We start from the raw sequence: 15,931 nt of genomic DNA, 5'->3' as shown, positions 1-15,931 counted from the left end.
TTGGGTCAGTGACATGCAGACTATTAATGAAAGCTAATTCAGTAATTGTTAAATAGATGTCTTCTCATCTATTGAAACATTCCAAAATATCCTTCGTTTGTTCTATTTTGCATTAATGTATTTTTTTAAATCAACTTAGGGCTCCCAAAACTTAACTAATAGAAATTTCTTTAATGTTCCCTTTATCCAGTACTGGTCTTTATCTTGGCAAGTTTAGGTTCAGTGACATTAAGGGATATCTTAGGGAGCTGTACTTATTTTCAAGACTTCAAATTCATTTTCTATTTTTAGTCACAGCAAATCTCTTGTTTTAGTTGGTTCCCCCACTTTCCAGCCCTTTATTTTCTTCATATTTTACAACATATATATCCTAAAGTGTGTGAAAAATCCAGTCGTAATAACTAATTACATACAATGTAAGTGACAGATATGGGAGTTGTAGCCTTAGACCTATGCCATTATAGTCTGTTACTTAAGGCCCAAAGCATCCAGGGACATCAATCATATTGCCACTAATAGCACTTTTATTCAGTTTAAGGCTTTGAATTTCCTCTCTGTGACATTCCCTCAGCTCTCCCCCCCCCCCCCCCCCCACCACCAAAAAAATCATGTTCTAGTGCAGAGGTGGGCAAACTACGGCCCGCGGGACTCTTCTGCCCAGCCCCTGAGCAACCGGCCTGGGAGGCTAGTCCCCAGCCCCTCCCCTGCTGATCCCCTCCCCCGCCTCAGCATGCTGTGCTGCCAGTGCTCTGGCCCGCCGCTCCTGCCGGGCAGCATGGCGTCGTGGCTGGCTCCGGCATGGTAAGGGGGGGGGGGAGGAGGGAGTCCCGGGGGGCAGTCAGGGGACAGGGAGCAGGGGGAGGTTGGATGGGATGGAGGTTTTGTGGTGGGGCGGTCAGAGGACAGGGCAGGGGATGGACAGGCGTGGGAGACCCAGGGGGCCTGTCGGGGTGGGGGGTGTGAATAGGGGTCGGGGCAATCAGGGAGCAGGGGGGGTTGGCTAGGGGGTGGGATGCCTGGGGGGCGGTTACGGGCGGGGGGTTCCTGGGGGACGGTTACAGGCGGGGAGTCCCGGGAGGGGATGGTCAGGGGACAAGCAGGGGGGGTTGGATGGGTTGGAGGTTCTGAGGGGGGCAGTCAGGGGGCAGGACGTGGGAGGGAGCGCATAGGGGGTGGGGGCCAGGCTGTTTGGGGAGGTCCTCCATACAGTTTTGCAACCCCGATGTGGCTCTCGGGCCAAAAAGTTTGCCCACCCCTGTTGTAGAGGTAGCTACATAAAGGATCAAAAGCCATTAAGTCTCTCAAACAAGTAAAAGGAGACGATGCAAAATCATCACAGTCAGTGGGTTATCTTAGGCAGGCAAGAAGCAACTAAGGATGGCTGTAGGTATGTAGGATAGAACTTTCATATAATTTCACGCAGTCCTAACAAATCCTGGAAACTTTACTCTTCATAATGAGTTACCTAGCCCCTTACTCCAAGTTTAAAGGTAATATTAACATAGTAAGTCATTAATATTAAACAGAAGTCCATTTTGTGGAATATCTTCTTTATCTCACTTTACATTGATTATACATTTATAATTTTATATTTTATGGTCATAGTTGAAGAAAGCATGCTTAAATTTTGGTCTGTAGAGCACAGATTACTATTTCTTCAAAATGAATTGAAAGACAGATAGGACATAGCAATGTCCTGTTAAAAGACATCAGTAGAACATGGCTAAGTAATACAAAAAGCAGTTTAAAAACTTGAAACATCTACAAACAATACTTTCCTTAGTCTGTCAGAAGGAAGAGTCATTATATACCATTTCAGAGAACATTAAAATAATGCAATATTACATCTTAGTGAAGGCACATTTAGAGAAAAAAACATGTTATTCACTGCATAAATTATTTTTGCAAACTATTTTTCCCTCTAAAAACATCTCACTAGCTAAAACATTCTTTACCATCTGTGTAATTACCAATAAAAAGTCCAAAGCTGTCAGAAGTGGCTGCGCATCTAGACTTTATAGTCCACCAAGGCGCAAGCCTTTCGCCTAAAGCGAAATGCAGAATTGCGCAGAACTAGAACACAGAAATAAGTGTCTATAGTAATTCATTACACTCTCAAGATAAAGACTTTGGAAGTGAATTGCAATGATTTGAAAAAACTAATAAATATCTCATATGTGCTAACAAGTATTTCCTACTAAAGACCCTAAAATCAAGGTAAACAAAATATGCAGTTACTGTAATAGAAAGGACACCATTCACCTTTTTATGGCACACATTCTCTAATACATAAATATTATGCTGATAAAACAGTAACTTTTCTATGAAGATAGTATTTGACAATAATATGACATGTGACTACATGATTTCTTATGCATCGTACTCTACTTTAAGGACTATCCCTTTCTGAGCTGGTCATAGCCCCTGCCCCTAACCACTAGTATAACTATGTGTAGAAAGAATAGTAAATATGGCAGGCGACCAGCTTGGCTTAACAGTGAAATCCTTGCTCATCTTAAACACAAAAAAGAAGCTTATAAGAAGTGGAAGATTGGACAAATGACCAGGGATGAGTATAAAAATATTGCTCAGGCATGCAGGAGTGAAATCAGGTAGGCCAAATCACACTTGGAATTGCAGCTAGCAAGAGATGTTAAGAGTAACAAGAAGGGTTTCTTCAGGTATGTTAGCAACAAGAAGAAAATCAAGGGAAGTGTGGGCTCCTTACTGAATGAGGGAGGCAACCCAGTGACAGAGGATGTGGAAAAAGCTAATGTACTCAATGCTTTTTTTGCCTCTGTCTTCACGAACCAGGTCAGCTCCCAGACAACCGCACTGGGCAGCACAGCATGGGGAGGAGGTGACCAGCCCTTTGTGGAGAAAGAAGTGGTTCAGGACTATTTAGAAAAGCTGGATGAGCAAAAGTCCATGGGGCTGGATGCACTGCATCCGAGGGTGCTAAAGGAGTTGGCGGATGTGATTGCAAAGCCATTGGCCATTATCTTTGAAAACTCATGGCCATCGGGGGAGGTCCCGGATGACTGGAAAAAGGCAAATGTAGTGCCCATCTTTAAAAAAGGGAAGGAGGCAGCTCCGGGGAACTACAGGGCAGTCAGCCTCACCTCAGTCCCTGGAAAAATCATGGAGCAGGTCCTCAAGGAATCAATTCTGAAGCACTTAGAGGAGAGGAAAAAGTGATCAGGACCAGTCAGCATGGATTCACCAAGGGCAAGTCATGCCTGACTAACCTAATTGCCTTCTATGACGAGATAACTGGCTCTGTGGATGAGGGAAAGCAGTGGACATGTTATTCCTTGACTTTAGCAAAGCTTTTGATACGGTCTCCCACAGTATTCTTGCCAGCAAGTTAAAGAAGTATGGGCTGGATGAATGGACTAGAAGGTGGATAGAAAGCTGGCTAGATCATTGAGCTCAACGGGTAGTGATCAATGGCTCCATGTCTAGTTGGCAGCTGGTATCAAGCGGAGTGCCCCAAGGGTCGGTCCTGGGGCCGGTTTTGTTCAATATCTTCATTAATGATCTGGAGGATGGCGTGGACTGCACCCTCAGCATGTTTGCAGATGACACTAAACTGGGAGGAGTGGTAGATACGCTGGAGGGTAGGGATAGGATACAGAGGGACCTAGACAAATTGGAGGGTTGGGCCAAAAGAAATCTGATGAGGTTCAACAAGGACAAGTGCAGAGTCCTGCACTGAGGACGGAAGAATCCTATGCACTGCTACAGACTAGGGACCAAATGGCTAGGCAGCAGTTCTGCAGAAAAGGACCTAGGGGTTACAGTGGACGAGAAGCTGGATACAAGTCAACAGTGTGCCCTTGTTGCCAAGAAGGCTAACAGCATTTGGGCTGTATAAGTAGAGGCATTGCCAGCAGATCAAGGGACGTGATCATTCCCTCTATTGGACATTGGTGAGGCCTCATCTGGAGTACTGTGTCCAGTTTTGGGCCCCACACTACAAGGAGGATGTGGAAAAATTGGAAAGAGTCCAGCGGAGGGCAACAAAAATGAGGGGGCTGGAGCACATGACTTATGAGGAGAGGCTGAGGGAACTGGGATTGTTTAGTCTGCAGAAGAGAAGAATGAGGGGGGATTTGATAGCTGCTTTCAACTACCTGAAAGGGGGTTCCAAAGAGGATGGATCTAGACTGTTCTCAGTGGTATCAGATGACAGATCAAGAAGTAATGGTCTCAAGTTGCAGTGGGGGAGGTTTAGGATGGATATTAGGAAAAACTTTTTCACTAGGAGGGTGGCGAAGCACTGGAATGGGTTACCTAGGGAGGTGGTGGAATCTCCTTCCTTAGAGGTTTTTAAGGTCAGCCCTGGCTGGGATGATTTAGTTGGGGATTGGTCCTGCTTTGAGCAGGGGGTTGGACTAGATGACCTCCTGAGGTCCCTTCCAACCCCGATATTCTATGATTCTTGAATGGAAGGTGTTAATAAGTGCAGTGTTTGAAAATTTTACCAGACACCTACTAGCCTAAGAACTCAACCTACTAATCAGAGTATATATGAAAAAAATGGGGAGATGGGAAAAAGGTTACATGCAAGTACCATTCAAAGCCCATGGAGAGGATCCTGGTATTTCTACTAGTATGCTATCACTGGGACTTCCTTTCAGGCTCTCTTTCTCATATGGAGCCTATGGTTAGTATGTGTAACCAGTTTAGAGCTCCAGGGGGAAGGAGCTTCCTATATTTTCTTCCCAGTTTAATGCCCCTTTTCTGATGCAATGGGAGAATAGGTCCCAACTACACTTACTCACCCAGTCTTCTGACTGCTACAAACAAGGAAGGAAAAAGAGATCCTGTTACTCTATCGCCTCCAGCCTGATTTTAGAGTCTTCCCCCACAAAACTAAATCCAATGCTTGCCTCTGCTGCCATTCATAGCTTTCCCAAGCAGCAGGATGAAATTAACGTTATTCTTGGCAATGTAAACTGTGACCCAAGTGGTTCTGAATAGTAGAAATGAAGCTGACTACCAATACCAGGGCTTTCTGTTTGCAGATTCAGGAAGATATCACTTGATCAATTCACATGTGACAGTTCTGTTTAACCACAAAGACCAGATTTCTTTTTTTAAGTTAAGAGTTTAAGTTCGGTAGAAATGGAAGGCTTTTGTCACCTTTTTCACTCACCCCAGCTACTGGGTTTTCAAGTCAGATAAGTGTGGGTCTATGCAAGATATCATCAATTAGAATTAAGAATTTCCACTGAGATGAAAAAACAATTTCTGAAGTTAACCAGAGAGAAAAACAAAGCAGTGATGTACATCCACAGCACAATGATCATACAAGTCTGTTAAAGTTTTCTATTTTCTAGACAACAAAATAACTAGTAGCACTTTTAGGAAAGTGGAGAAAATTCCAGAATTACGTAGCCTAAAGCTACATAATAAAAAATACCAATTGAAATACATGTTAACATTTCCTCTCTAAAGATGTAAACACTACTACATAGATCTTAATTCTGAAGATTACAGTGTTAAAGAGATGCCTCAATAAGACAAAACATTCAGGCTCCGTAAGGAAACCTCAATATTTGTTAGATACTATGTTTATAGTACAAATATAATTGCAACTTGGAAAATGATTTCAAAAAGATTAGAAAAAATATGAAATTGTTTCCATTTTAAGCAACTGAATACATATAAAAACAGTCTGCAGAGAAACACATGCCACAAGCAGTGACATTGCACCAGACAAGATGAAAAGCATGAACATCCTGGTTTACAGAAAGAGCATGTCCTCACAGAGAAGTAAAATAGAATATTTTGTGGCAAGACAGTTGTAAGGCAATAATGATTGCTAAGGCTAATCTACACTAGAATGCTGCAGCTGCAGTTCTCCCATCAGCATAATAAAACCACTTCCATGAGAGGCGGTAGCTACGTCAGCGGGAGAAGCTCTCTCACCAACATAGTGTTATCCATACCAGCGCGTAGGTCGGTGTAACTTAGTCGCTTAGGGAGGTGGCTTATTCACACCCCTGAGCAACATAAGTTACATTGACATAAGTGTACAAGCTCTTAGAAAGTTAACCAAGCAGCCCGGTATCTAGCTTAGGGAGCCAATAGTATTAATTGACCTACAGCTCGCTACTTATTGATGAAGGTGAATTTTCATTTAAAAAGGTATGAGCAAGATTATGTGTCAACCAGTAGGAAGTGGAGAAACAGGAGGATGGCACCTGAGTCTGTCCAACTGAAGTGACACTGGCTTCAGGGACACGTATAAGGAAAATGTATCTGGGCTTACCTGATAATTACCCCCTTTTTAACAGGAAGATAAAAGAGATCCTTAACAATGGGGTTTAACCTCTTTGAAACGTAATGGGCAGAACCAAGCCTATCAGTCACTGGCAGGGTGGGAGTGACCTGGCCCTTGTTCCTTTTAACTAGACTACAACTATCAAAGTTTTCTATTATCTAAAACACAAAAATAACTAATAGCACTTCTAATCAATGGGAGAAAATTCCTGGCTATTGTAGCTCTGGCATTCTACGCCTAATGAGTTATTTAGCACTTTCCAAAAAGTGATTATTCTGTCCATAGGCTCCCCACCAATTTTCCTCTGGAGTACTTCAATGACAACAGAAGCTGCTTTGCTCTCACACTGCTCTACAAGTATGGAGCTACATGTGCCAAGAAAAACAAACAAAACACATTATGTCCTATTGCCTGGGATGAGAAGTAAAGGGTATCTAAGAGGTGTTGGATATAAATGATGCCTGCTAGGAGTATTTTCCATTGGGATGCACCCCAGCAATGAGAATCAAAACACAACACAAACTAGAAGTCTGAAGTACAAGAAGCCTTTCCAGGCTACTACAGCCCTGGCAAAAAACATGGAAATTACTTAAACATTTAACCCCAAGATTACTTCAAAGTTTTCCCTCAATAATGAGACTGCCAGGGTGCCCATCTGTGGAATCCACTGGTGAGAATTATATTTCTATGGGAATGGTTGTGCCCTTTACTCAGGAAAACAGTACTGTATTTTCTTTCTGTAGGTTAACAAAGTCAGATTAGGAAATTTTATAGATTGTGTTAGCAAATCTTTCCAGACACTTGGTTTTTGCAGGAATTTCCTATTTGGGCCTAATGGCATCCTCGAGGGATTTAGCATGGAAGGGGACACAGCATTCTCATTTGGATCCTGAAGGGAAGAAATTCATAGTAGTCTCTTCCCTTTTCTTGACACTCATTTCCCCTTCTCCTGTTCTGCAGTATTGTCCAAGGGAAGAACTAATCCTACAACTCTTCTGAGAATTATCTCAAATATACTACAGCAAAGAGTTTGACTTAAGTCTCTTCTTCCTGGACCATGGCTTCTGACTAAAACAGATGGCCATCCTCTAAGAAGGAGAACAGAAGTTTTCCAGATTTTCCTCAATTTTTTGATATTCCATGCTTCACAGCTTTAGGCTTATAATACTAGAGAGTGGGGAGACAGCTTAGAAAGGAAAGTGGGGCTGTAAAACTCCTTAGAGAAGATGCAGTACAGAGAGGTTATACGTGTTTTAAGCCTTTTCTAGCTGGATTATTATACTTTGATTTTGGCAGCTCTTCCAATTAAAGGGAAAGAGAGCAGGCATCTCTGAACACAAGGACGTAAGAATGGCCCTAATGGGTCAGACCAATGGGGGTACTTCCTTTTATTTTAAATCTGCTGCCTATTAATTTCAATGACCCCTTCTTCATTTGCTTTGTGAAGGGGTAAATATCACTTCCTTATTCACTTTCCCCACACCATTCATGATTGTACAGACCTCTATAATACCCCCCCTTAGTTGTCTCTTTTCTAAACTGAACAGTCCCAGTCTTTTTAATCTCTCACCAAATAGAAGCTATTCCATATCCTTAATTATTGTTGTTGCCCTTTTCTGTACTTTTTCCAACTCTATATTTTTTGAGATGGGTGACAAGAACTGCACGCAGCATTCAAGGTGTGAATGTACCATTGATTTATATATTATGGCATTATGATATTTTCTGTCTTATCTATCCCTTTCCTAATGGTTCATAACATTGTTAGTCTTTTTGACTGCCACTACACATTGAGCAGATGTTTACAGAGAATTATCCATGGTGACTCCGAGATGTCTTCCTTGAACAGTGACAGCTAATTTAGAACTCATCATTTTGTATGTATAGTTGGGATTATGTTTTCTAATGTGCACTACTTTGTATTTATCAACACTGAATTTCATCTGCCAACATTCATCTGCCTTTATGCACTTCTTCAGCCGAACTGACTGCTCTGAGGCAAGACACCCCTGCGTCAGTCTAGCAAAAAGTGGCCTTGCGAGATACCTAGTTTCTTTAGCCTCAGAATATGGACCTACTGTCTCATCACCGAAAGTGTAGGGCTCCATCCACACATTCCATAATATGGGAAGAAGAAAGGCAGATTTTTCCTTTCTACTTTCTCTATTTTTGCCCATCAAGAGGTGTTGAAGGGGGAGTAGTTGTTCCAGTGCCTAATTGAAAGAAAAGGTATGTAAAAAACCCATAGACAAACCTGAAGCCTGGCTGCAAAGCTCTGAAAGGACTAGATCACTTTTACACGTGTCCATTTCTGCTCTGCAGCAGAAACATCTGAAAAGCTTGGCTTAAGCTGAAGAGGGTGAACAAAACCGATGGGATCTTCAATGGCTGCGCCACTCCCATCTGCCAGAGACTGACAGGTCTGGTCATTCCACTCTTAAGCCATGGCAGTCTGAAGACCTATTAAGGATCTGTAGCCCTTTCTATCTGGAAGACAAATTGCCTTTAACAAGTGTCTTGGTAACAGACTAGGACAAGAAAATCAAAAATGTAGAAACCAGTTTAAGACATTAAAAAAACAGGCTAAGAAAGTAGACAAGAGACACCTGAGAAGATGAGTTCATGTGAAGGATATGGAAGACAAGGGCATATTTGGCTCACATATCTATGAAAATCCAAGAATCTACTGATATTTAATCTCCTGAAACAAAGGAAGTGACAGAGAAGACCAATCTTAAATAGCACTTTTTATCACCTCCGGATTCTCCTTATCTTTATAGTACAAATATATAACTAATAGCTAAGGCTGAAATACTTTTTTTCTGGAACAGGCAGCCTAGCACGTAGCAGTGAGTACCACTGACACTGAGAACTCTGATTCAAGACATTTTCTGATTAAAAACAAAAGCTCCAAAACATCAGCAAGTCTTAATGGGAGACCAGAAATGTAAAGTTGACATTTCTTATGCTAATAACTACAGTCAGGTCATAAGTTGACATTCTTGGCTTTTTACTTGCCAGTTCACACTACCCAAGGGATAAGTCTTTACATAAATATCCCCATATAAGTGCTGAAAACAAAGTGTTTGACTATGACAACATGGTATAGAGAGAGTATAAAGAGGTGTTCATAGGTAATTCGCCCTGCAGTAGCCTCTTTTTTTTTGGTACATGTACTCTAAACCCAAGAGTAAATTGCACAGCAGCACTACACTATTGCAAAATAACTGGATCAGCTAAGTGATTTTAAGAAAGAGAAATCAAAGGGAAGGAAGGATCGTTAGGTCAGTGGAATGGATTCAGGATTCATCAACTCCCACTTTTCCTATCGACTTATGTGACCATGGGCAATCTGCTTAACCTCTCTTTACCTCAGTGTTCTCATCTTTGAAATGGGAGTGATAATACCTACCTCAAAGGGGAGAGCTGAAGTTTACATTTTTGTAGAGCTCTTTGAAATTGTTGTATAGATGATGCTGTATAAAAGGAGCATATTTTTAAAGTGCAGTTCTACTCAAAAAAGTAACTGTCTAAAAATGTCATCAATTTCCATGTTTTATTGGGTCTTATGATCAGATGTGCACAAGTAAAAAAAGATTTTATTTTCAAAATGATAAGCTTTGCAAATTTAACCTCAAGTATGAAACTGAATTTCTTTATTCGCATGAATCATTGCTACTAATAAAAATTCTACAGGCCAAATCCTAAATTATACCTATGCTAATTATATTTACAGGTGTAAGTATCTAATGTAATTGTTGATTTACTCATTGTCCACAAAAATAAGCTTTTTAAATCCTGCTATGCTCTTCACCTCAGTTGTTGCTTGTGTCAATGCTGTGTAAGGAGGGTCCATGACCAACGCACATAATTCTGCCCCCCTTCTCAAAGATAATGGCTGCCAAGAAAGCTACCTTCTTAAACAGATGCAGCAAACAACAGGCAGCCATCATTTCGAAGGGTGAACCTTACAACATTGCCAGTAGCAAACTCCAGTCCCCCAGGGAGAAGTATGATCTATTGACAGACTTAGAAAATACCCAGCAGCCCATCCCCAACTGGTGGGTAGAATGCCGAGATAGATGCCAGGTGAACTCTAAATGAACTAGTTTCCCCCCAGGTCAGAGAGCCCACAGGTTGGGGGGGGGGGGGGTTGCCTTCCTCTGCAGCATGGGGAACAAATCATTTGCTGGTTTAAACTAGAGTAAATGGTGGATTCTCTGTAATTTGAAGTCTGTAAATCATGGTTTGAGGACTTCAGTAATTCAGCCAGAGATTATGGGTCTATTATAGAAGGAGATGAGTGAGGTTCTGTGGCCTGCAATACTCAATAGGCTGCATGTAGGCCAAATGAGGCCCACCAAGGCTTCCTGTGTGGCCCGCTAGCTCACCTTAAAATATATTTATAATTAAATTCACAAACAGCAATGCACTGCCTATCATTTGCCTATGACTTCCTTAGTAAGTAACTTCGTGACAGTACTTAATTTGTAATGAAAGAAGTGCCGTGGCACTTCCCCGGCATAAGTTAAGCACTGGCTGGGTGGCCAGAGAGCAGCAGCTGCAGGCCAGGCACCCAGCTCTGAAGGTAGTGCCACCTCCAGCAGTAGCGCAGAAGTAGCAAGGGTGGCAGTACCATACCATGCCACCCTTACTTCTGCACTGCTGCTGGTGGCGGTGCTGCCTTTAGAGCTGGGCAACCAGAGAGCAGTGGCTGCTGGCCAGGAGCCGAGAGATGCAGGGGCTATGAACTGTTACGTCTAGGAAGTGCCAGGGCTCAGCCCTGGCAAGCCCCAGCACAAATTAAGCACTGCTTACTGGATCTTCCGTTCTCGCGATAGCACTGGCTACGACTGAGCTAGGACGCTACCCATTTTTTCATAAGTGATGGAAATGGAGTCAAAAATGAATGCGAATGGGAGTAAATGTTGCAAAGTTGACAACGAAAGCCGAACCTTTTAACCCAAACTGGACAGTAGATTTTTATTATTATGCCACCTCATGTAAATGCAAAACCTTTGTATTTAATATGCCAAACCACTACACTCATCTATAAAGTCATCAACATGAGGCGCCACTCTGAATCAAAGCACAGTAACTTCAACGCAGCCCATCCTCCTGGCAATGCTGAAAAACGTGATGAAATTAAAAATCTGAAGTTTTTGTATCACACTTAAAATGTCATTCTCAGAACATCAACGACTATACAGGAAAAGCAATAGCTGCTTTTCTTCGGATAATGCTGATACTAGCTAAAAAGAAAAAGCCTTTCCTGGATGCTGAGCTTCTGAAGGAGTGCACCTTGGAAATGCTGGAGGAGCCTTTCATCAGAGATAAAAACAAATATGACATTGTGAACCATTTGAAGCAAGTTCCCTTGTCTGATTCCACGGTAGTGAGAAGATTGGAGGTAACTGTCAGCACTGCTTTCCGATTTAAAAAATGCCAAATGCCTATCTCTTGCAGTGGACAAATCAAGTGATTTAAGTGACACTGCCCAGCTTTCGCTGTTTGTTAGATTTTATCATGGTGAAATTTTCAAGGAAGAATTTTAGTGCTTAATACCATTAGAAACATACACTACAGGAGAGATCTTTTTTGAAAAGGGAAAAGGCTTTTTTTTTTTTTTTTTTTAATGGTTTTGATCTGCAGAAAGTAAACTTGCTTGTTACAGACTGAGGTCCCTCCATGACAGGGAAAGAGCAGGGCTTTGCTTCACATTTGGCAGCGATACACCCTTCACTAAATACACTGGACCATTCACCAGACTGTCCTGTGTCTGAGGACTTGAAAAAAACAAAACAATGGGCATTGTGATGAGATTAGTGAATAACATATGCTCAACTTCTAGCTTGCAACATTGTCTTTTTAAAACTCTTTTACAAGACATTTCAGCCAAATACAGTGACCTGTTGCAGCACAGTGACATTTGCTGGTTAAGTAGGAGGCGCTTGCTGCAGAGGTTTTGTGCACTTAAAAAAGAAATGATCAAATTTCTTTCAAACCACAAGACCAACAAGGCCTACGAGTTCCCGGAATTTACGAATGATGTCCCCTCTATGTCACAGGTAGCTTTTCTGTGTGACAAGCTTTAACGGTCACTTGAATTCCCTCAACTTGCAGCTCCAAGGCCATGCAAGCAATATCAAATGTGTGCGCCTTTCAGAGGAATCTTGACACCTTTCAGGCAGACTTAACAGGAAAGCTGTTGCACATTTCGACATTGCAGGTCGTTGTGACAGATGCAACTTCAATGAAAATGATACAAGAATTCGTAAACAATCTGATTGAAAATTTTAAAATGCCATTTGGGAATTTTAAAATTTCAAACAATTTGCTTCTATTTGTTCGTGATTCATTTGTTGTCTCTGCCAACAGATCTTGTCCTTCTGAAGCAAGGAACATTCTGATTCAATTGATGAAGGTGCCTTTCAATTAGAAATTTTAAGGCTCCACAGCTCAGTTATCTTGAAGGCAAAATTCAGAGAAGTAGAACTTTGTGATTTCTGGACTCAATATGCTGACCAGTTTCAGAATAGCCAGAATCTAGCCATCTATCTTTTAACAATGTTCACATCAACGTACCTCTGCGAATCTGGATTTTCTACCATGAACATTATAAAAAAACCAACATAGCAATCACCTGACAGATGAGCATCTTCACCAGTTCATGTGTGACATTGATGATCTCTGGCAAGCTTTGTGAAGAGTGGTTTTTAGGAGGTCAGGACTTGTCCTGACCTCCTAAAAACCACTCTTCACAAAGCTTGCCAGAGATCATCAATGTCACACCTCCCATTAGAGATTGCCACAAACACAGGTAATAATACTGATTTATAAACTTCTTTAAGTACTAGTGTTTCTATCTTTTATGTTGCAAACAAAGTCTTTATTGGCAGCTGAAGTCGTGTATCTTTAATTTTATTTTTTATTTGGTCAGCAAATGGCTTGTCTCTCATCATAAAATTCTCAAATCAGCCTGCGATACATCTAATTGAGTATCACTGGACTAGATGATCACGAAGGTCCCTTCTGGTCTTAAAGTCTATGAGTCTATATCCTAATACTTGTATGTTCTGGTTACTAAAGAATATCACGTGAGGTCTTATGAATAACCAGTGTGACCCTGGCTTTATCATTGAGAAATGATACTGTGTATGCTGAAAATATGCTCTTGGATTCTGTATCACAGCAGAGGTGGCGAAACAGGTTTTCTGTCAGACAAGGGATGTTTATGCACTTTTGTCTGTCAAAGTGTAAATTAAGTATTGTCTCATTCACAGTGGGTCTCCCATCACCCTTCTAAGCTAAATGCAGATGAAACATTGCAAGAATTTAAAAAAGGATCTAACAGGTATAGAGACACAGCAGGGGAAGAGAACTTTATTTTGAGAAACACTTCAAACACTTTGCTGGACTATATTTAGGGAACAAAGATGACATTCTGCATCTAGGAATTAAACAGGCAGTGTATTAACATTCATGAAAATGGGATCACAACCAGCTGTGGCTGAAGATGCTGCAGAAGGCTTCTGGTGAGATAAACTTCAGTAGATAGAAGGTTAACCTAATAAAGTTTAATCTCTAAAAAGCATGTTATGATTTTGTTTTATGTGTTAACTTTTTTTCCCATTATCCTTACTCACTACCTCTTGATCTTTGATAATAAACTTCTTGTTTTCACCATAAATATATCTCAGTGCTCTGGTATTAAGCAAAGACCTGATTCTGAGTTGAATCAGACAAGCTGGCATGTATACTGTTCCCTTGGGTATAGCAGACCTGGTATTTCTGAGAGTGTCAGTGAAGAAATGGCTGGACACTACAGGGGAGCTCCTCAAAAGGGACTCGGGGGCTGGGGTACACTGACTGTTAATCTGCATGGCAAAGTAAGGACTGTCCTAGTCCAGAGAGAGTGCTTGGGTGGCTAATAGGCTGGAGTTATCAGGGAACAGACACCCAATTAATCACAAGCAAGTCTCCATCACACTGCTGGGGGGTGGGGGGGGGGGGGGCTGGGTAACAAGGTGACCCTCAGTCCTGGGTACCCAGAGAACCTGTCACAGAGGATAGGCATAGAGCAGCTTCCCCCCTTGCAAGAGAGGGGCAGCATACATCAGGGAGCCTGGACTGTGACCTGTCCCAGAACAAAACACATGGTGAATCTGGGGTATGTATCATTTTGGGCTACCTGCTGAAAGCAAGAGCCTTGTGGAGCCCTTCAGTGTTTTACCAGAAGCACTGTAGGCAACATGGAAAGGAATGCTTAAGTTTCCCCTTAACTTCTTATTTCTGTGCTTTTAAGGTTTTGGTTGGATGGGATGCATCCTATTTAAAAAAAAAAAAAAAAAAAAAAAAAACTTAGCTATGACTAAACAGCTGTTACTAAACAAGTTCTTGGTCGCCAACAGTATTTTGTATTTGCCCTCATGACTACTTCATTTCTTTACCTGCCTTTGTAAGGGACTCTGTCCAAGGCTTTCAGAAAGCCCAAAAAAGTTATGCCACCCTGTCCTCCTTTATCCATATTTTACTTATATGTTTTAAAGGTTTCTAGTAGATTAGAAAGACATGATTTTCCTTTTCAGAAACTGCTGATTTACCCCATCATGTGATCATATAGCAGTTTTATATTTCTATTTTTAGATATTTCAGCCAGAATACTCATTACTGATCCTCTACGATCTAATTCTCTGAATCACCTCCAGTGCTTTTTTAAAAACATAGGTAAAACATTCATTACTCGACCTGGAAGCAGGGCTGGAAGACAGCAAATTTTAATTAGCGAAACTGTATTTTCGTTAGCAGCTTAGCCACTTCATTCTTAAATTCCTTTCAACCTTGGATACATGCCAGACAGTGGTAGTGACTTGTTGCTCTTTACTTTATCCATTTCAGAGAAGAACTGCACTTTAAAGTGGTAGCGTATTTTAAAAAATTATTTTCCCTCATGCAACAACTGAAAACGTATAGATATGGCACATGTACGTTGCTATTAACAAAAACCTTCAGATTTCTGGAACAGCTACAGTTTTACATGCTTTATTCAACTAGCAGAAATGAATACTTTGTTTCCCTTAAGCACATCTCTTGTTGGATTATATGGAATTCATTCCTACCAGGATAACATTTCAGAAACCTATTATCAATTCTGTTATTTTAAAAACTATTTTAGCCTAAATTCAAAACTACAGAATGTGGATTATAAAATAGTTATGACTAATAAAAAATGTTTTTAACCAACCTCGTATTGTAAGCTTGCTATATAACTGAGAGTTCATTTCCTTGTCTCGCTGATAACGTCGAAATTCATCAACTGCCTCACGCACCATTGTGACAGCCAAAACAAATCCCTGTTCAAAATATAATGATATAACAAATTTCCCAAAATGGAAAATATTTTTTAAAATATATATAAAAAGGAACATGACAGTAGGAGAAAAATGTATGTATGGAGTATTTCATCATTTTTGACAGTTCAGGGTTTTTTTAAACCTTTTCTGTCTATCTAGTTAATCTTTACTGTAGAAACACAACTTATTAAAACTTAAGATAAAGTTAAAACATTATACAAACATAAGAACAGCCATGCTGGGTCAGACCAAAGGTCCATCTAGCCCAGTATCCTGTCTTCCAACA

At 41.1% G+C, this 15,931-nt stretch overlaps 1 protein-coding gene across 1 annotated transcript in view; it reads right to left on the bottom strand.

The window, feature by feature from the left end:
• ATP9B (ATPase phospholipid transporting 9B (putative)) overlaps positions 1-15,931 on the bottom strand; it is a 292,171-nt gene that overhangs the window by 225,914 nt on the left and 50,326 nt on the right. Inside the window, exon 5 of the mRNA XM_065397949.1 lies at positions 15,537-15,645. Coding sequence (XP_065254021.1) covers positions 15,537-15,645 — 109 coding nt within the window. The remainder of the gene's footprint in view (positions 1-15,536; positions 15,646-15,931) is intronic.

Source organism: Emys orbicularis, chromosome 2 (genome assembly GCF_028017835.1).
Source record: "Emys orbicularis isolate rEmyOrb1 chromosome 2, rEmyOrb1.hap1, whole genome shotgun sequence".
Classification (NCBI taxonomy): Eukaryota; Metazoa; Chordata; order Testudines; family Emydidae; genus Emys; species Emys orbicularis.
Note: the sequence above shows the minus strand (reverse complement) of the source record. Positions and strands in the feature narration are given on the sequence as shown.